We start from the raw sequence: 22,392 nt of genomic DNA, 5'->3' as shown, positions 1-22,392 counted from the left end.
CTGAGCATGGAAGCTGCTTTTTGTCATTGTTTTTAGTTTTTATGCTCAATAGTCAAATACTGTAAAACACCTACTGTCTTTACAATTTACACTGTAGGAGAATCCAGTGAATCCAGTCCGAGTAAAATATATTTTATTAACCAAAGCATTCCTCCCTTTTTCAAAGTAGGCCTATCACTAGTGTTGTTTATGCTTTGTTTATATCATAGGTTTTGCGATTTCTCACTACCATCTAGTGGTAAAGAACAAAACTACAACACTAATGAGAGTCCATAATTTACATTTTGCCTGAAGGCCTCATTCACACGTATCAAACACCGATCAAACAAATGTTTGGTCGTTTTGTTTTTTTAGGCCACCACAATGCTTTTCCAATGGGAGTCACATGGTTTGACCAAACATTTGGGGGCAATTCCCAAACGGTACCAGCTCTGTAACAAAGTCCAAGAGACATCCTCATGCACGCTCCCTATAGACTAAGAGGGTATGCATGTGCCATCATCATCAAAACTACTTTCTGGCCTTGACAGCGCATTCATCCAAATAGAAATGTCCAATCTGATTGCATTAAACAACATTAAATAACGTTAAACTCGATTTGACACTCATTTTATGCATGTGCATACCCTCTAGCTGAGTCTAGCGGCTAGAGGCACTAGGCTAGAGTCTAGCCTAGTGCATGCATGCACTCTGCCTGCAGGAACTTAACCTGTCATTAATCAGTGATCAAAGTGACTGTGTGAGAGAAGTTTATATTATACCGGGAGTCCGGGACAGACTGTACACTATTTTATCATTATTTTTCTACCATTCCTTTTCGTTCCTGTGTGCGTCATTGACCAGCAGTAAGTTATGTTTCATGTTTATTATGTGTTTTGCAGTTGTTTTTGCTGATAGTATCCTTGTGTAAAGTTGTATCATTGTTTGTATGAAGTCTGAATGAAGGACTAGTTGCACTGGAAAGTGTATTTGAAGGAAGACATGGCAGTGTCCCAAGACGTGCATGCCTATTCCCACTATAGGCTGAGGAAGAAATGTTTTTCAAATCAGCCTCATGGTGGCGCTACAACAGGCCAAGTTGCGTCTCACACACACACAAAAGTTCAGCACATGGTGGTATTTAAGTTTGCTGATTAGTCTGCTGGGGTATCAGCTTTGGGGCTGATTGCGGCTGGTTTGACTTGATGACAACTTTGCATTCTCTTGATATTCTATCAACCAGATTCATGAGGTAGTCACCTGGAATGCTTTTCAGCTCGGTCCCTCTGTTCTTCTCCCTCAATCCCCATCGCACTCACTTCCTCTCCCTCGATACTCCCTCCCCATAGCCTCATCTTGATCTTGCCTTAAAGGATATGTTCAAATTAGTTGCCTTTTATGAAGGATAGGGGGGAAGAAGATATAAGGAGTATTGTGTGAACACAGCCTTGAGGCTGCGGCACATGCAGCTAAACACACCCAACTGCCAACTCCCTTGTTTGCAAAAAGGCCAGAACAGTTTAGTCCACACTCACCCCTCCCCCCTCCTAGAGTGGTGGCTTTCACAAGCAGGTGAAGTTTATTGTGTCACTAATGACACCATCAAGTGTATTCTAATGATGGATTGTGTAATGGCACAATCAAAACAGACCTTGTCCTTGTGGTTTTTGACTATAGCTCTATAGTAAAAAAACACAAGGACAAAGTCTGTTTTGACTGTGCCATTACTCTCTGGCCGTCTTCTGCATCCTATATTCAAGAAAATATTTATTTTAAAAGGACTCTTGTGTAAACACAGCCTTGAGGCACCAGCAACACCTCATTATACTCAGGCTTATAATTCACTTGTGCATCAGTCGGTCACTGAGTTGCAGTGTCTACAAGTGGACCATTAGTACATTTGAATCAATCTTAACATCATAGTCTACTACTGGACACGTCTGTTTTTTCAGATGGCCATCAACGTCCCGGGAGTCGTTGCCATGGTGATATTCTACCTGCTGGTTCTAGGGACAGGTATCTGGGCCTCGCTCAAGGCCAGGAAGACGGCGAAGAAAGGCGGGGGGATTAACAGCACAGAGACCATCCTCCTGGCCAACAGGAACATCAGTCTCCTAGTAGGGATATTCACCATGACTGGTATATACATGTAGGGCCGGCGGGGGCGAAGTGACTGTAAATCAATATAATCAGGATTATTTAGATTATTATTTTTTAAATGGTGAAAATAACAGATCTACAACCCACTGGAATTAAGTTGAGTTAATGCAACAATCCACAATGATTAGGACAAGGAATAATACTATTTTCCTGTTCTCCAATAGAGATAACATTGGAGTAAGGTTACAGGATGTAAACTATAGTATGTAGTCCAACAATGAAAGTGTAAAAAAATATTTAACATTTTATTTTTGTTATGACTATCTTGAATAAGAGAAGATACATGTTGGGATTCAAACCAGCAACCTTTCAGTCATATATCTACTTCTCATCACTTTGTTTTTATTGCATAATCACTGTTATCCATAAAACAACTTGTTTATTAATCCCCTATAGCCACATTGCTTGGAGGAGGTTTCATTGTTGGAATGACAGAAATAGTTTATACCCCAAACCTGGGCCTGGTCTGGGCTCTGGTCATCCCTGTTGGCCATTCAACGTCCTTCATAATTGGTAAGACTAAATCATACAATGATAGCGCTTGCCAAAAATGATTATCAGTTATTTATTTGTGCCAAAGTACCCTATGTATCCTATAACAACCCAAGTTTGCTGCATCTGACTATCTCTATTATGTTCTGTTGCTAAGGTGGCCTGTTCTTTGCCCAGCCAATGAGGGAAAGAAAATATGTGACCATGATCGACCCATTTCAGATCAAGTATGGAAAAGTATTGAGTGTGTTTCTGTCCCTGGCCTCACTTGTAGCGGAAATCATCTGGTTGACTGGGACATTGATTGGCTTAGGTACAGTGTGCACGCAAACACTAACAAATGTCTGTTCTTGTGTTCTAAATACATTACAGTAAGAAGACCTTAAAGGATTTTTTCGACCATGTCCCCATATCTTATAGCTGTTTTTTTTCTTTTCGACTGACAGTGAGGAGTTTCCCTGGGTGGGCGCATAACACATGCGGATGAACACACTATTCCCTCAGTTCCGCACCCCACTGAACAGGCAACCTGACCAAACTGTAGGAGTTGCTAGTTCAGGGACTGAAATCATTCAATATATATGCAGAATTGTATACATTTCTTAAGATTTTAGTATATGTGTACCCCACCCTCTGCTTTCAGATATGGCCCACGGTTTGTAGATAGATAATTATATATCATAGTACACATCAACACATTTCTTGATCCCCAGATTCTATGTTCCCAGTCAGACCCCACATTATACTCTGATAAGACACAGTACAATTGGATGCTGTATTTTTCAATGACCTAGTATAGGTGTGTGTGTGTGTGTGTGTGTGTGTGTGTGTGTGTGTGTGTGTGTGTGTGTGTGTGTGTGTGTGTGTGTGTGTGTGTGCACGCGCATCCGTCTGTGTACATGTGTGATAGGTGCGACCATGAGCGTGGTCCTGGATGTGCCATACACTATGAGTATCTGGATCTCCGCTGCGGTGGCCATTCTCTACACTCTACTTGGAGGTTTATACTCTGTGGCCTACACTGATGTCGTCCAGCTCACTCTCATTTTCGTCAGCCTGGTAGGCACTACACACTAATTGCAAATGATGAGCAGCACTGATGTCACCAGTAAAACAGAAACATTTAGGGGTTTGGATGGACTGGAGAAGGTTCTTCTCTGTGGGCAGTCTACAGTTCTGTACAGTTCTGTATGTAAGCTATACAGTTCTGTTGGCTGTTCTTACCCTGGATGAGCAGGTGAAGAACAGCCAACAGTGTCAAAAACTCAAACATCAGCACATACTGTAGTGTTATAATATAAAGTACCATGCATGTTTCCACAGTGGCTGTGTGCCCCCTTTGCTCTGATGAGTCCCTCCTATTCTGATATCACAAAGACAGCCTTCAACCACACCGTTCGTGCCTCCTGGGTCGGGACAGTGGATGCAGACAGAGCAGGGAGGTGGATGGACAACTTTCTGCTTTTTGTAAGCTGGTGGTTTTACTTTTCTTTTTATATACAGTACGGTATAACCTTATCACTAGACTCACAAGAGAAATAGGCCTACTCATCAAGCCATGAGTCACACGATTGTATCTAGAAGGTTACTAGGCCGAATCCTCCAGTTGGGATAAATCTGGACAAGGAAAGTGAATGAAGTAATTAAGCCCCTTGAAACTGTTGTTGATCAATGCTCTTTTATTGCTACGCTAGGTGGCAGAAAAGTGAAGCTAGCCTTTGCCAGGCTATCCAGTGATTTTCCATCATGTTCACAGGCTGTTGAGCAGCCCCCAGAACACCGCTGTAACCATCGGATGGATGGCGATCACCATGGACAGTGCTCATATTTCAAGAGTTATATGGCATTGAAAATCCTACTTTGAACAGAAGTCTATGGGGCCGTGTGCAGAGATACCATATACTGTAGCTGGGGGTGATGCAGGGGTGGGGGGGCTACGAATATGTCCCATAGCTTGGGGGTATGAATATGTTCGTACTTCGCAGAGAAATATTTAACAACCAAATCTGTTCAGAGGAGCTAGCTACTCAGTGGCAGTAGAAGATAGGGATTGTATTTGTGTGTCACATTTAATTCCTTCAAAGAATGCATTAATTGCATCATAAGATATTGTGGCCCTTCAATTTGAAACACTGACATGTGGTGTCGTCAATATAATGCTATATTTTGTGGCAACATGTTGAAAAGTTGAACTGTCAATTTGCCATCATCACCTGCTCTACTTACTGTGATTTCCTCCCTTTCCAAGGCTTTTGGGAACCTGGCTTTTCAAAACTTTCACCAAAGGACCCTGGCTGCCTCTTCTAAGGCAAACGGGCAGATCATGTGTTTTGCCGCAGCCGGCATTATTCTCATATTTGCGATCCCTCCTATACTGATCGGGGCAGTGGCTGCATCAACAGGTATCAAAGGCTTGTTGAGAAGATAATATCAAAATCTCAAAGACCAATGCAAACAGATAGGCAAGTAGGTTTATACAAACACTGTTTATGGCTATATATTTATATTAAAAAAATATATAGTTGGGTTAGAGTCAAGTGTTGTCAGATGATGTTGCACAACTTGCACTGCATTCTGAGTGCCAACAAAACTTTGTGTGCTCTTGTAAATACACCAAGGTTAATTAAAGCAATAAGCCACGAGAGGTCTCAGGTTACCAGGTATTTTACAATGGCTGGGAGGCGTACAGTAGTTAGACCCGACGCACAGCGGAGGGTCTTCTACAGCCAATCAGAATCAAGTATTTGGACTAACCGTTTGAATTACACTGTTTTGTTGCATAATAACTGTTGATCATAAGTCAATACACATCCGATTACACTGTTCTCTCTGATCCTCTCACTGTATGTTCGTCAGACTGGAACCTGACCTCATATGGTTCTCCATCCCCGTTTGAGCGTGGGGAGGCGAGTTTGGTCATGCCCGTCATCCTTCTGCATCTCACCCCATCCTTCATCTCCTTCATTGGAATCGGAGCGGTGGCTGCTGCGGTGATGTCTTCTGTGGACTCCTTCATGCTGTCGGCAGCCACCATATTCACCTCCAATATCTACAAGGCCATCCTGAGGCCCCAGGTGAGAAGGATGCACATCTGCCCGTTCTGTTCCTATGACACCCTGGCCAACTCTCAAAGTCACTATTATGAAATTATGACCAATATCCGATCCCCGATTATTTGCAGGGTCATAACTTCCGATAGCGATATTATACAGAGGACCACAATGGAAACAGAGATACATATAGTTTTTATACACAAAGCGTCATCACGTCAGCCATCAGCTCTTGTATCGTTTCCTTTTGTTGTGACATTTATGCACAATGTTTATACTACAACAAAACCGTGTTACCTCAAGGGTAAGAAACATGTTAAGAAATATGTTCTAACTGTCTAACTAACTAATGGAAAATGGTACAAATTACAAAATGAAATCCATCAGTCGCTCTCTCTCCAGACTTTTGTTCTTGACCTAATGGTCAGGAAGGTATTTGTTGACACCTCATGGATATCTCCAGCCTCATTTGACTCACTTCTTCCCATAGGCATCACAGAGGGAGTTCCAGTGGGTAGTCCGTGTCTCTATTGTGTTGGTGGGTTTGGCTGGCACTTCCCTCACAGTGCTGGACAACAGCATCATGGTGTTCTGGTTCCTGGGGTCGGAGGTGAGCTACATCATTGTGCTCCCTCAATTGGTCGCTGTCCTTTTCTTCAGCATCTCCAATGGTTACGGGGCTATTATGGGCTTCCTGGTCGGGTTTGTGCTCAGAGTGCTGTGCGGAGAACCCCTGTTATGGCTTCCAACTGCGCTCTGCCTCCCAGTGTGCAAATTAGAGGATGGAGTTCATGTCCAGATTGCCCCCGTCAAGACCATCTGCATGTTCTCCGCCCTGGCCAGCATCTTGTTGTTCTCTCACCTATCTTCGCTGCTCTTCAACAAAGGCGCAATTCCTGAGAAGTGGGACGTGTTCAAAGTGAAAGCCTCACGGCCACCGCAGACACGAGCACCCACAGGTGATGGCACCAAAGAAGAAGAAGAGACCTTGCAAATCCAACATGAGAAAGGCCCTGATGCTAGTCTAGATGTAAGGGTTGCATAGCGGGTTCATGTGTTTGGTCCGACGGAGCACATGCATAGCAGCAGCCCGTTTTGTTTTTCACCTGTATTCTTTTTTTGTTTGATATGCCTTTTAATGTCTTACAGCTTGTTAAGTACACAAATGTGACTGCAGCCTTGCCATACATGTATCCCTGTTGAATTACAAGATTAAATAATGTAAAATATTATCAGGTATTTATGTTTCTATTTTGATAATGCAGTGGTGTTTTCCAATGAGCCCATACTGTACATAGGCAATCAGCTAACAGTGAAGTCAGGTTTGAAAACTAAGCAGAAGTGACATCTAGTGGTTGATTCCGACACTAATAAATGTACATGGCACTGTGACATGATTTGGATAAAAGTGTCATCTGAATGTATTATGAGCTGTAACAACAATGATAATAATAACAATAATCATAACAACCTCAGACTTATATAGTGCCTTTCTGAATGCTCAAAGTCACTTTACATGGGGGAAAATAAGACTATAGGCAACAATAATTAAAGAAATTGTCTCTAAAAGCACTCACAGTCAAAACGGCACTCGGAGCATAGTCTGACGAGGTGGGCGTTGATGATGATGATGATGATGAAGGATGAGATGGTGGTGGAATCTCTGCTGAAGATGCTGCGTGGAGAACCCATAATGGGACGCTGTACGCTGCCTCCCAGTGTGCTCCCTGGAGGATGGTCACGGTGTTCAAATCCAGATTGCAGCCATCAAGACCATCTGTATACTCTCTATTTTAAAGTAAAGAACAGAGAACGACAGTCAGGGCTGACAATATCATTAGGTGAATAGATTTTTATTTTAATGAGTATCCAATTCTTAAATAAACCAGGTTCTGGCAGTCTTGGACATGTGCATAAACCTTACATTATTGTGCTTTAATAGCATCCTTTCAATGCTATTTAACAGGCTCCTATACAGTCAAACCAGAAGTAAATAGGCTTACTAGACCTTTGTTATTGATTAAAGGAAGCATTGGAAGTGTCCCTACACCAATCACAAATATATTTTTAAAATAAATAATTGAGTATAGTAGGCTACAGTTTTTATGTACTGTTGCTTTTACTGACCTCTGGTGGTGAAATGTGTGTAGACCTTGTAGAGACCTGTAATTAAAACTTATTTTACTTTACATATTTGACCAACACGGATATAAATTACTGTGAAGTTGTTTTTACAGTTCTTCACATGACATTTACACATGTACACAACATACCACACAATACACACATATCAGCTGTGAAGTTTGTCCAATATTTGGACAAGCGCAAATATGCACCAGATATGCACATGTATTCTACCACAACTGAAGAGGTCCACTATAGGCCTACTATAAATAGAAACAAATTAGTAAATAAACAAATGAATACATCAATAATAATTTAATTCCATATTTCTAGAAGATACTGTGTAGACTGATTGTGCTTGAAATGTACTGTAATTCTGCAAACTGTCAATCAATCAATCAATGACATGATACTTACATGATACATGATACTGATCATGATACTATAGTGATATGATGCTGATCATGATACTTACCATGATGATGTTTTTGGAAATGTTCTAAATTTTAATACGTTCCCTGAAGAAGACCTTCCCAAGGACATACTGATCATGATACTGACCATGATACTTCTGCTATATTCACTACATGAGCAAGAAATATGTTTTTGGAAGACCTTCAACCAAACCCTGAAGAAGACCTTCCCAGGTTGAAATGTTGGTTTTAATTTAAATAAATCCTGCATCGTGGTTACGATCGAGTGTGCCGCCTTTTCTTCACTTTTATATCATTATTTACCAAGGTCAGCAACACCTCACCAATACTCGCCCTTCTCCTGTTTGTTTGCTAAATTTCAATACAGCAATGTATTGGAAAAATCAAGAATAACCAGCTGCTCACATGAGGTAAAAAGATGAATATAATAAAAAATGTAAAAGCATTGATATCATATTAGAAAGAAAATGTACTTTGTAATTTGCACTTATACTTTGTCCAGCAATGAATTTTGGTTACAATTGTGCACCTCTCATCCACTTCTAGTCCAAAGTTAACACACCAATACAGCACAGTGACCATCCAAAACCACTACAGCACACACAACCCAATGTCAGGGTGACACGAGGAATCAACATTGAGTTCAACAGCACATCAGAAGAGATGTCAGAGGCATCAAAAATATTGATCCGTTTGCATCCTTTTCACCTCCGAGACCGGAGCGCGGGGAATTGTGGTTACGCCGTCTCCGGTGAGCAGCAGGGGGGGGGGGGGGGGGATCCATTTTCTCATTCTTTGATGTTAATGGAGGAAAAAAGACATGAGCCCGGCCTTGAAGGCTGACGGTGTGTAAGGCATACACATCCAATGAGTTATCTGACTTGTTTTGGGGCTTTGAGGTCAGGTAATGTGTATTGAACCATTGGTTCAAGGTCAGAAGCACCAGTGAATGAAGTGGTGCTAGAATTTACTGAAGTAACTCAAACCCACACACTGGAATCGTGTTTTCCTGCTATGACACACATATACTGTATAAAAAAATGTCTTTATTTTGTTCTTTTGTTTTTGATTTCCAATTGAGATTTAAAAAATAAAAAACTATTTTACAAGAGAGTCGTTATAATTTATAAAATCATAACATATCAATATCGAACCCATACAACATCATACAAAATTCATGATTAAAAACCTACGCCCTAGCACTTTTTGTAGACTTAGATAGCATTTGATACAGACTTATAGCATGTTACAGTATGTAGACAGCACTAGCACTTCATAGTACATATGTATAGCATAGTATAGTAATAGTATGTATAGTTTATATATAGTTTCATAAGATATTCCACTGTTACGTTCCTCGCTTACGCTATGTTTCATGATAACTACTTTTATGTATGTGATGTATTTCCATGCTTTTTGTTCTTGCTTAATGCAAGTCGCTCTGGATTAAGAGCGTCTGCTAAATGCCTAAATTGTAAATTGTAAAATTGAAGAACAGCTTCTACAACAGGTCGGTCTCTCAGAGAAAACAACCACACGTCTCACCATATGGTGCCCTTTGATTAAATTCATCATGTGGTAATAAGACCCCTTGTTTTATAATTAACTTAAACCAATGACATAAATGGCAAATCCCATAGCCTTAAATGCCAATGCTTCCACTAGTAACCAGGCTGTAATACTGAAATCTCTCAGGCACGCGCACGCATGCACGCACACACACACACACACACACACACACACACACACACACACACACACACACACACACACACACACACACAAAGAAAATGTCAGAATGTGACCTTTGCCCCTCACCCCACATAACATGACAAACATGTCATTGTTTTTGTATTGTTTTCATTTTTCTTTCTCAGGACCAATGTTGTTCTCTCACTGCCTTGCTATAGTGTACAAATATAATAGAATTTGTCTATAATGCACTATAATGCTTCATAACACACATTTTGCATAACGTAAAATAAAGCCACTTTATAAATAAGTAAGTTATGGTAGTTATAATGTGCAGTTCCACTGAGCTTACAATGCATTATGACCAGCACTTATAAGGCGTTATAAACATATATAAGTTGTCTTTCATGATTATAAACATTTATAACGAGTGTTATATCTTATAAACCCTTTTTAATGCTTTATAAATGTGCTAATGCATTATAGACACGACCTTTAAGTAAAGTGTTACCAAATCTCTTTAAAATATGGAGAATCAAGATGATAAATGCATAATCATTGTAGCTGCCAATTCATATTAAAAAAAGGGAAAAAAGCTATTGTCTTTTTTTTATATAATAATGGCTAGATTTAGATTATCAAGCCAATCTATAAACTCACAACATGTCATCGTTCTGTGTGACATGAGCTAGAATGTTCACCTCCAGAACATGGGACGCATGCAGGGTTCATGTGGTTAATTTATCATTTGTTCTTGGTTAAGATGATCAAGTTAGATAATAAATTACTCATTCATGGATGTAATTTGGGGGACAGACAGGCCGTTCTGCGGTGATGAGCGCTTCCTTTCTTGTTTATGTTAACGGGAGATGGATCACGCATGACCTCTGAACCCGGTTTCCTCTGTTGATGTTTGCTGAGGGCGACCTCGCCGGTTGACCCTCCTGCTGCCATGATGGTCCTCTAAACAGGAACCTAACATCATCTACCCTGAATTAGTGGCAGTACGCCAATTTGTTGACCAATTTGTTGAAAATCAAACCATCTGTTTCTTTGCCTTGATGAATGTAACTCTTTATCATATTATGTCTCAATTTGTGATAGTGGGTAGATAAATGGTTTATTTGGACCCAGCTACATTTGTCATATGTGTCACACTGTAACTGTGGTATAGTATATACTCCAGTGGTTTTCAAACTTTTGTTTGGATCCCCGTAACTCTGAGAGTGTATAAATGGAACTAAGGGTCCATTTTAAACCACCTGACCTCACGGAACCACTTTGAGAACCACTGGCATAATATTCTGCATGAATTGTCAAATACATAATATAGGCCTACCGGTATATGTATTTTATGGTGTCTGTAGAGCCCATAATGTGGGCTAACCACTAGGTGGCAGCATAACATAAGTTAAAGGTGGCTTCTATAGTGTCCCTTGGCTGCCATATACATTAACAGAGCGTTCCAAAGTTCACAGAGCACACAGCACAGAATAACACTTCAAACATGTAAAACAATGCGTGGACCGTGGGTTATAAACAGACACCATTTTCTGCTCCAAAAATGACAGCTATAGGCCTACACAATTTTATAAATAAACTCCTAGGACTAACCAGGGACATTGATTAAGCTATTTCACAGACGCGTGCCTTTCCGTCCCTTGCACAGTCAGTAAAACCGTTAGTGTTCATTTAAACTAACACTGATGGCTTTACTGTGTATGCCATGGGAGACAGACCGCTGCTTAACTCAGGGTGAACATATACCGAGCGCACGTTGACCTGCATTGGGTGTACTTAGCTACCTTTAGGCACGGGGAAGTGCAGGGTCTCCCCCTGCACGGCAGACGTCATCATGATCCCCCCGTAGGGCATCTAGATTCTAGAGCACCCATCCAATTATCCACCTATGAATATAACCTCAACTTTGACCCCAGCACCTCAATTATATAGCCCTCATTAAATGTCACACACATCAGGACCAAAATAACAGATATACTGTAACTGTAGCCTACAACACGGAGGCACAATTCCATAGCAGCGCATTTAGCTGTGGAGAGTGGAGTTTAAAACACAAATGAGACTCAGTGGGAGTGGGATTAGGGACAGAGACCACCTGTGGAGTGTGCATTGATGCCAATGTCACCCGCCCAGCCCTAACAGCTGGGTGTCGCATCTGCGGCATTTAGACAAGTTTGGTCCAGTCCCCAAAGAAAGGTTACTGATCTACACAGTAATGCCTCTGTTCATTTCACATACAAATGTAACCAATTTGGACGGCAAGGTTCCATTTGGTTAGAGTAGACTTACAGGCTACAGCGGCTACACTCTTGATTTGAGTTACACAAATTGATGAGTATTTGGCTACTGTAATAACATTATAGACCGGGCAACAGACTTCTTAATTGTTTTGTAAATTTACCAGATACAATTGTGAAGGGTGTAAAAGACTAAAAAAATTACTCCAAATGAACTTCTTTCCATGGGTACAACCATGCCTCTTCTACAACAATTAGAACAATCACTCAAGCTCAAGTATACATTTTCCAAGAATTGGTGTGAATGACTTGAATGCAAGTAGTAAAATTCAATAAAAAGTTTTTTTTTATTCTCAAAATAAAGATCTTCTATCAAAGTGGACATTATACATATTTACAAATCTCGTAGAATTTCATTTACAAATTTACATATGTAGCTATGTACACAATAATTATATAAATACACGTTACGCAACCCGTATGAGACGTCAGTTAAGGCATTCATAAATGTACTTCAATTCATCTCCACAGAATAAAAAAGGGCCAGTGTGATGGCTCCATTTAAGCAACGTAGTCTCATTGTGAATCTTGCGTTTAAGACAAAACGGCAGTACAGTAATTAAAGAAAAAGAATAGCCTCATCCATACCATGTCCATGTTGTATCGGATAAGGGGGGTCTCGCCTGCTGTAGGCTATATAGTATTTAATTAAGCCTAGATAAAGACTTGGCATTCCTCAATGCCAGGTACATTGTTCTGTGGCTGACAGCATCTCCATTATTTAAGGGAAACCCATTAGGACGCTCATTAATGTGCTAATTAGAACAAGCTGATGGACAATTAGTGCAGTCCCATTCTCCCTATAGCTGGTTCCATTGGTTCTCAAACTTCTTCATGTCAAGGGCCCCCCAAATTAAGATGTATTTGGCCGCGGATTTGAAAATGTTTTGTGCCAGTGACCCCCACACAAGATCTATTTTAAGCATATTCCTCATTTTTTGTGAGATTTTTGCTTTCGAAAATAGCAGATCTACAAGCTCAACTCACATCATAATGGTGTGAGCTTGTAGATCTGCTATTTCCAGACAGCCAAAAGTAGATGTTTAAAGTGGTTAAAACTGATTTTTTTATAGAGACCACCTGGAACCCAAACCATGCCCAAAGTATTTCAAACCCTCGACAGGGGCATCTGTTTAGGACAGGACACGGAGCTGGCCGTGCCGGAGCGCCACGTCAGTCCCGTGCTCACGTCGCTGTACGTGGAGCCGCCCGTGGCCTTGCTGCCCCAGCAGCAGCGCGTGCAGAACGTCCGCCACGACTCCAGCGTCTTGCCCGACCAGACCCACGCGCCCGACGTGATGCCCGCCAGCAGGCACGTGAAGTACTTGAGCATGAACACGGCAAAGTCCGGCCTCTTCATGCTCTGCTCCACGCGGTGCTGGTCGCCGCCGTCAAGCGACGACGGACACGTGCAGCTGTGGGTGACCTCCCACGTCTGTCTGTTGTGCTGCTCGTAGAAGTAGCAGGCGACGATGACCGTGGCGGGCACCGTGTAGAGCACCGTGAACACGCCGATGCGCACCATGAGCCTCTCCAGCTTGTCCGTCTTGGTGCCACCCTGCTGCTTGATGACGCTCCGGATCCGGAACAGCGACACGAAGCCGGCCAGCAGGAACATGGTGCCGACGAACAGGTAGATGACCAGGGGCGCCAGCACGAAGCCCCGCAGGTTGTCCAGGTTCTGGTTGCCCACGTAGCAGATGCCGGCCACCGGGTCGCCGTCCACGGAGCTGAGCGCCAGCACGGCGATGGACTTCATGCTGGGGATGAGCCACGCCGCCAGGTGGAAGTATTGCGAGAAGCTTGCGATGGCCTCGTTGCCCCACTTCATGCCGGCGGCGAGGAACCAGGTGAGCGACAGGATGACCCACCAGATGGAGCTCGCCATACCGAAAAAGTACACGAGCAGGAAGACGACGGTGCAGAGCGCCGGGCCCGTGGTCTCGTAGTGGACGTGCTCCACGCCGTGCTCGCGGCTGCACGCCACCTGCTCGTGGCCGGCGATCAGCCGCACCACGTAGCCCACCGACACGAACATGTAGCAGGCGGAGAGGAAGATGATGGGTCGCTCCGGGTACTTGAAGCGCTCCATGTCGATGAGGAAGGTGGCCACGGTGGCGAAGGTGGAGATAAAGCACAGCACGGACCACAGTCCTATCCAGAAGGCGGTGAAGGTCCTCTCCTCCGCGGAGAAGTAGGGGTTGTGGCACGGCATGGCGCAGTTCAGGATCTGCCCCGTCTTGATGCGGTTGTAGAGCGGGTGGCCGTCACCGGTCAGCTGCACCATGGGCGCGCGGCAGTGGCAGCCGGCTTCGCACGAGGACGCGGCGCCGGGCTTGTGCTTACCGGAGGAGACCCGGCTGCCGCCGTAGCCGGGCTTCTTTCGCGGGTTGTAGGGCTTCAGGGGCCGGCTGGTGGGCTTGGCCAGCACCGGGGCGGCGGGGGTGGTGGCTTCGCTGCGGTTGTAGTCCATGCACAGCATGTCCTGGTCGCCCTGCTCCGGCAGCAGGTCGCAGCGCATCCTATCCGGCCACGGGAAGCCGTACTGCCGCATGAGCGGCGCGCAGCCCGCCTTGGCGCGCTCACACACGCTCCTGCACGGCGGCAGCGGCTTCTTGTAGTCCTCCAGGCAGATGGGGGTGTACATGCTGCACAGGAAGAAGCGCAGGTCCGGGGAACACTTGATCTCCACCAGCGGCCAGAACTGGTGCGCCTCCAGCCCGGCTTCGTCCTGCGTGTCGTGGTTGAACTGGTTGGGCATGTACGTGTGGTTGTAGCCGATGCCCCGGCACAGAGGCACGGTGATCTCCTGACACTGGAGCTCCTTTGCCGCCAGACAGCACGCTGGCCCGTGTGCCAGCACCGCGACGAGGGCGAAGAAAAGCACTCGCCGAGCCGCTAATAAGTCCCGTCCTTCCATCGTCCGTGTCCCGCGTGCAGTGTCGTCTGTTCCCCCCCAAGTGCCAGCGAAACTTGGGCTGCAGGCTCCGGAGCGGCTAATAATCCAGAGATGCCGGTGAATTCATCGTAGACGCATACAGCGTTGATGAGAGTGTCCTTGCTTCGGTCCTCTGTAGATATAATCGCTTGCGAGGCAGTGCACGTGAAAAAGTATCCGAAAAACAAAACAAGTTGTGCTTTAGTTCTGACTTCAACCTTGTGGATGATTGACGTCCTATTGCTCTATAGTTTGTTGTTGCTGCTGCGCGTATTGAATCAGTGCGTTCCTCTCTGTCTGTGTCTTTGTGCTCAGCAGCTCAGCGGCTGTGTGTGAGTGAATGAATGTGTATGTGCGCTGGAGTTCGCGTTGGGCTTATATAGCAGATGGTGAAGTCACTCCCCCTTCTGCTTGACCCAGGCGAGTGGAGGCTGAGGTGGAATAAGTTAAATAGTTAATCAAGTGTTGTTTTGTATTCAACTTCAAGGTGTTTGTTTAATACTATGTCGCCCAATGTAGGCAGTGGCACCCACAATCGAAACAATATAATTTATTAGATTAGTTTAATGCGTGTTTTTTTATGTAGGCTAGCCAAATCGGGACTGCCCATATTCTCCAGCTAAATCAGTGGCACTGGTTCTCAAACTATTTAATGCCAAGGACCCATATGTATTTGACCCCCATCTCAAAATATTTTGTGCCAGCCTGCCAGGGACCCTCCCCAATACTAGATCTGTGTTGATAAAACGTTTAAAAAATGTAATTTTCAAATGCCAGTAATGTGTAGCCTTTATTGTTAAAGTGGTTAAAATGTTGATGCTATATTAACTAATTTTGCTGGGGACTGCCTGGAACTCCCTCAAGTACCCTGCTCAAAACAATATAATCTATTAGTTTAGTTCAAAGTTTGTTATTATTATTTATTTACATGGATCATAAACATGAACATTCCCAATAAACAGTACACCACATAATACTAATTGAAAGGTGGTGCCAAATGTAGGTTAATATGATCCAGATGTTTGGTTTGTGCAAAATAATATCACTAGGACTAGGTGTCTTGTATATGTATCAGAGAGATTGCTGGTTCAACACTGCACAAGCGACAATGTGTCCACAGATATGATAGCTTTATTCTCTCAGAACAGACCATTTTCAAAATGCATACCAACTAAATAATGTAGGGCTGTAGGCTATACAATATGCAAATAATTTCAGTTAATGTAAACTGCAAGAATGTGTGTGTATTTGAATGTAAAAGTGACATGTGTGCAGGAGGGATTAAGGGCGTGCGTGTGCATGCGCGCGTGTGCGTGCGTGTGTGTGTGTGTGTGTGTGTGTGTGTGTGTGTGTGTGTGTGTGTCTCAATGTGAAGTGGATGGGGATTTAATGTGGTCTTGTTAGCCCACTGTGGGGGGTTGTCTGAGTCTAAAGAGAGTGCTGTTTGTCTTAACGCTGGTGCCAATGTTTCACTTAGCGCCTACTATGGCCTCATGCTGGGAGGGTGATTACTGTAATGCAGCACTACGCCTTCACAAACATGACATGAGTGCAAACAACACTCTCAACGAACCTATAAAATTGAGTTAACAAACATACCACAGCACAGATAGCACCAAATTAAACCAATTCACACTTCTTGTAGGGGTTTGTTTGGTCAGTATTTTTTTTCTTTTTTGAAGAGCTGTCACTGTTTACATTCTTAATTGTTCTTGAATCAGAATCAGAATAATGTTTATTGTCACATCACTCACAGGTATTCAGGTGTGAATAAGTGTGGGAAATGTGTTTCTTCTCCAAAAAAAATCTAGGAATCACTTTCATGTACCATGGCAAACTCCATCTAACCTGACGCTGCCAGATCCAAAAAGCTTGCTACACAAATTTGTTTCACAGCTTATTTGGATCTGGGATCGCGGAAGCAAATTCGATGACGGGGCTGTTCCTTTTTTTCAAGATACATGGTAGATGATTGGATGGGAGCGTCTGTCTATCACCGTGTGGGTGTGCAAACACAACCAATCATATCGACGTGTCTATATACCGTCACATCCGCTTTTGCACATATGTCGCCTTTAGCTCACGCTGATTGGTTCGGTACGAAGCAGATCTGACTCAGGGCTCAACTCCGTCAGAGATCCCAGATGAGTGTTGTGTTGGGGAATATGTTTCCCCAATACCGCGTCAGTTTAAACTCCATCCACCTGTGGCCTAATATTCAACAAATATAATGTTCAAACAAACCACATAAGTAATTTATTATTTATCTAACAGTATAGCCTACTAATACAATTGAACTAATTTGAAACATTTCATAACTACTAATACTTATTTGGAAATTTTACATGCTTGCCAGTATTAACTTTCAATTTAAATTATGCCTCAAATATAAGTTGTCAATATCATTATGTTGATTTGAGAGATTCTATCCGAACATGTATGGTGTGTTTGAGGAAAAATATGTCAGTAATGGGGCAGGACTTTCTTTGGTCTGTTGTGTGCACTGTGATTAGTCAACTATGGAACACTAGATGTGCCATGGTTATTGAAGCTTGTTATACACCAGGAGCCAGTTGCACAACCTCACACTAACAAACTTGGCATATAGTTATAGCTTAAATGGCTTTTAAGTCAAGACTTATAAATTAGCCTACTAAAAGCCATTTAAGCTATAGACGAATCCAGGAACGGGTCTCATGGTCGCAGCTTACGTATTTCCTGTAGGCGGACTCGACGTAGCTGCAGGGTTTTAACCCTCACCAGGCGCACCTCTTCTATACTATAGTGAACGGCAGAGTAACTGATGTTAGTCTGCCTCTGCTTTTTACTAAACACTAACATTACAAAGATGCCCAGAACATCGGGATGAACCTGTGTAGTTTATGGCTGCTCCAACAGTAGTGGCAACATAAAAAATAAAAAAAACGGAATGTCAAAATATCCATGAAAAATGGGGGTCGTTTTATAATCAGAGTCGTCTTATATTCATATGGTAAACAACAACTCTGGACTCCAAACAAAACAAGCTGAGACCAGCATGGCACTTCACTGACCTTGTGAGAAGTATATTTATGTATTTATATGCTCTGTATTTTTGTATTAACATTTAATGTTAATGACAATATAACGGCAATATATTGTAAATCCTGAATCCTGAATATATTTCAATAAAGTATATAAAAAGCAAAAGTAAATCTCGAGGTGTCCTTGAAGTTGAACAAGGCCCCAAGCTGTCATAAAATGGAGTTGTTTAGCAGTCCTGAACAGAGGTCAGGTGAATATTGTATACCAGTCCAGATTGCTCCCAGGTGTGTGTATGTGTGTAACTAACTGTATTAGCGTGAACTAGGGCATGCTCAATCGACTTTCCCCCCCGATTAAATAAAGCTTAAAAAAAAGTCTCTGGGAACAGGTGCCCCCCACCGCACCCCACCCGTCTGTCTGTCTCTCTCTCTCTCTCTCAATGCGCGGCAGAGGCAGAGCAGAATAGCAGAGAACTCAGAGAATCAGCATCGGTTACAACTGTGGCTGTCTATCGCAGCAGAGCCCGTATTGATTAACAAGCCAGATAGAGACACAACCACCCCCATGCACCCCCCCAGCCTCCACTAGCCCACAGCCCCAGCCTCCATTACCCCACAGCCCCAGCCTTCAGCCAGCAACCAACTGTTTGCTACACGGACATCACCGAGCTCCTCCGCACTGCAACTGCGATAGCCAGGTTTTGGGTTACCCCCCCAACACACACACACACACACACACACACACACACACACACACACACATACTGTACATACACACTCTACTCCTCCGCATACCAAATCTAAAAGGGATGGAAATGGAATTACTGCATCTGTTTAGAAGTCAATTTCAGCATTCTCTAACGGTCTAACCCCCCGCAGCCCCCTCCACCACCTCATTCTTCTCTCTTTGAGCGTCTCTCCACCCATTCTCCCAGGGCTCTCAAAGTTCATGACGCCAGGCAGAGAGAGAGAGAGAGAGAGAGAGAGAGAGAGAGAGAGACAAAGTGGTTGTGTTGGGGGGGGGGGGGGGGGGGGGGGGGGGGGGCGGACTTCTCAGAGTTACTGGGGCGTGCTGTGAACTCTGAGATGTTTGTCTTTTTATTCTGCTCCTCGTGGGAAGTTTCGGGGGCAGTCCTTGTACTCTCCGTTCTGTATATGTTTGTGTTGATTGTTGTGGTGATAATTATTAAGTGTAATTATTAAGTCTTATTAATTATTAAGTGGTCCATTTGGGTCCATTTTTATACAGAGCGGTGCAACTATACATTTATTGTTATAGTGTACTGAAATGTGGGGGTCCCCGGAACATCCAGACCCCCAGGAACACGCCCAGGGGGCCGGCCTGGACAGACACGTACACATAGGGACACACATAGCTGCGTAAGGGAGCGGAGGCACTGCTCAAAAAGAGTTAACTTAACACAGAGTGTCCGTCCATTTTCAGTTGAACTGTGAATGTCTGTAAAATGATAAACATCCTTTTGGTTCTCTTGGTTGAACTGTTTTAATCAAGACTTATTGCTGGAGCCATTCAAAGATTATGTTCAGTTGGACAGTTTATGAAAACAACCAACACAAACTAATACTAATGTAACAGCCTGTGTGAGCCTATAAACGCCTGGGAAAGTGTCCCTGTGTATTACTTATATTTATTTATACTAGTCAGAAATGTGAACCGTATAGCCTGAGGATCCCAAGACTCTACAGCTCTCACAGCTTCTTCTTAATGTTTTGATTTCTTCTGTGAAATATAAATGTATTGCTATGTTGTTGTTTGCTTGATTGAGACACAAATAGATGGGACACAAAGAAGCTAAAAGCGTTTATATTGTGTTCTATTAAACATTCAACAGTCAAACTGGACAAACAACGATATAAGATAGGCCCATAAAATATCAAAATATATTTTGATATTCATGAAAAGGTTGTTGTTTCTCTTCTGTTTTAATGTTTCAATGGGAGTATTGTTATATAATGTGTGTCTGATTATCATAAACACGTAATCAAAGACTTGGGGCTCTATTTTAGTCCATGCTAAACCCCTTATCCCTAAACTTCTTTGCATTTGTTTTTAATTCCTTTTTGAATAGTTCAATTAGAGATCTACATCGACATGTTGTGAGCTTGTAGATTGGCTATTTTAACTATTCAAAAAGGTTTTTTCAAAATAGTAAAAAGGTAAAGAAGTTTAAAAGAAAAAGAAAAAAGAGCCCTTGGTGCCATATTGACTTGTTCTTTTAATTACATAAGAGCACAACTTTCCATGAAATCATGTTTTCTTGAATTCAATAAAAACAATGCTCAATTCACCCAAAGCCTCCTTCCACATTTGCCTTCGGGATGTGTGAACAGCCAACCAGACACGTTTTCAATCAAACTGGCGACTAGGCTAAACTTATCTTTTTCCTACGTCTGACAAAAAGAAAACAAAGTGTCCCTGTGGTTCCTGGAGTAAAAGGCGGTTAATTTATTTGATTTGAAACCTCATATGTGTATTAGAGGAGAGGCCCGAGCATAATGAGATCAGATAATGTGACATCAAGATAAGATAGAGAGGAGAGCCCCCCCTGCTCTCCTCTCTTCTGAAGATGTTTACTTTTACTTAAGTTTGGACGGCGTCTTTATGACGCCATGCTGGGTCTCTGAGGGACGCTCAAGCAGTCACCAAGCCAGAGAAATAATCAATATGAGGGTATGAATATAGAAAGAGTTTGTTTCCTGGCAGCCATGTTGTATCCAATTTAGGGTGTGTGTGTGACACTGTGTGTGCATGCGTGCGTGCATGCGTCAGTAAGATAGAGTAAAAGCGTTACTTTTTGTCAGCCAATAACTTAAATGCTTAACCACTTGAACCCCAGCATTGGTTATTCTCACAATTCATCGAAACGCAAGTCATTGTGAACTTTGTGAAATTGTGAGATTGTTTTTGGAGAAATGTTGTATGTTGACAGAAAAAAGCGATTAAAGTACAAAGCTCAGGTTTAAGTGGTTTAAGTGGTTAAACCCTATCCTTAGTTGATTATTATAATTCAACAGCACAAATCTCTTCTCTTTGCAGAGAATAGCCGATCACAATGCGTCGCAATGTGAGCTTGTAGATCTGCGATTTTTGCTGAATATTCACCCCCAGAAGAATATAGGGACGCTATAGGGTTCGAGTGGTTAAGAAATCAACTATCTATAAAACGCATGCAGCTTTGTTAAGTTGGTGAGTCTATTTGTCAGCCTAATGACTTCCATTAACTTAAGATACTTAGTTTGTGTATTGTATTAGCGGTCCTTCCTTCCGCTTGTTAGCCTAAACAAACACACACCTCCCCTTCCATCATTCTCACACACACACACACACACACACACACACACACACACACACACACACACACACACACACACACACACAATCATCACACAATCATCACATAATCCACATTTCTTCACATTCATTTATTAACATATACGGTGGTTAAACAGACTTGTTGCTATTTCATAAAATTCCTTGAAATCTCTTGAAGGACCCCTTGGGGGTCCCCGGACCCCTCTTTGAGAACCACTGCTCAAGGGAACTTAGTTCTCTAACCCTAACTGGAAATCATTCATGGTGTGTATTTATAATTAACTCTCTTTCATGCCCTCAGAGCCGTGGCGTCTTGCTTTTAGGTAAAAAAAACAAATCAAAGCCCACTCCCATTCACCTCAGCCCCAGCTCGCTCCTCGCACAAAACCCAGGATTCATTAGGGTGACTGTGGCGACAGCCTTGGAGCACAGGTGGACAAATTGCAGCTCACTGCTTGCATCATGTTTCAAGACTAGCATTCACTTGGATAGGAGTGCGTGCGCTCGTTACGACACACACACACACACACACACACACACACACACACACACACACACACACACACACACACACACACACACACACACACACACACACACACACACACACACACACACACACACACACACACACACACACACACACAACTGGTAACTGGAAGAGTAGGCACCTGAACTTTAAATTGGTAAAATATTTGGAATGGATTTGAAGATTCTTGCCACATGTATAAGGCCTAATATTTCTACAATTGCTCCAATTTGCTACAATACATAATCAAAACATTTTAGGGTAAATGTAGGTCTGATACAGATGTACCGTGCATGTACAGTACATGCTATTTTCACTA

The 22,392-nt window shown here is 42.9% G+C and overlaps 2 protein-coding genes across 2 annotated transcripts; one reads left to right on the top strand and one right to left on the bottom strand.

The window, feature by feature from the left end:
- Positions 1-1,931: 1,931 nt before the first annotated feature.
- Positions 1,932-6,726, top strand: LOC308326135 (high-affinity choline transporter 1-like; the record flags this gene model as incomplete). The annotated part of the gene is made up of 8 exons (XM_080778942.1): positions 1,932-2,118; positions 2,536-2,652; positions 2,789-2,944; positions 3,542-3,690; positions 3,955-4,098; positions 4,880-5,033; positions 5,488-5,705; positions 6,172-6,726. The coding sequence occupies 8 exons, from the start codon at positions 1,932-1,934 to the stop codon at positions 6,724-6,726; spliced, it is 1,680 nt and encodes a 559-aa protein (XP_080635068.1).
- Positions 6,727-12,517: 5,791 nt separating this feature from the next.
- On the bottom strand, positions 12,518-15,520 carry LOC308325732 (frizzled-8-like). Its single transcript, XM_080778393.1, has one exon. The coding sequence runs from the start codon at positions 15,167-15,169 to the stop codon at positions 13,358-13,360; it is 1,812 nt and encodes a 603-aa protein (XP_080634519.1). The 5' UTR covers positions 15,170-15,520; the 3' UTR covers positions 12,518-13,357.
- Between the last annotated feature and the right edge of the window lie 6,872 nt (positions 15,521-22,392).

The sequence above is a fragment of the Protomyctophum bolini genome, assembly GCF_963924005.1.
Source record: "Protomyctophum bolini genome assembly, chromosome: 12".
Lineage (NCBI taxonomy): Eukaryota > Metazoa > Chordata > Actinopteri > Myctophiformes > Myctophidae > Protomyctophum > Protomyctophum bolini.
This window is presented reverse-complemented; position numbering and strand designations above follow the sequence as displayed.

Coding starts and splice junctions, on each gene's coding strand:
- LOC308325732 (XM_080778393.1), bottom strand. CDS start 15,169: ATGGAAGGACGGGACTTATTAGCGGCTCGGCGAGTGCTTTTCTTCGCC.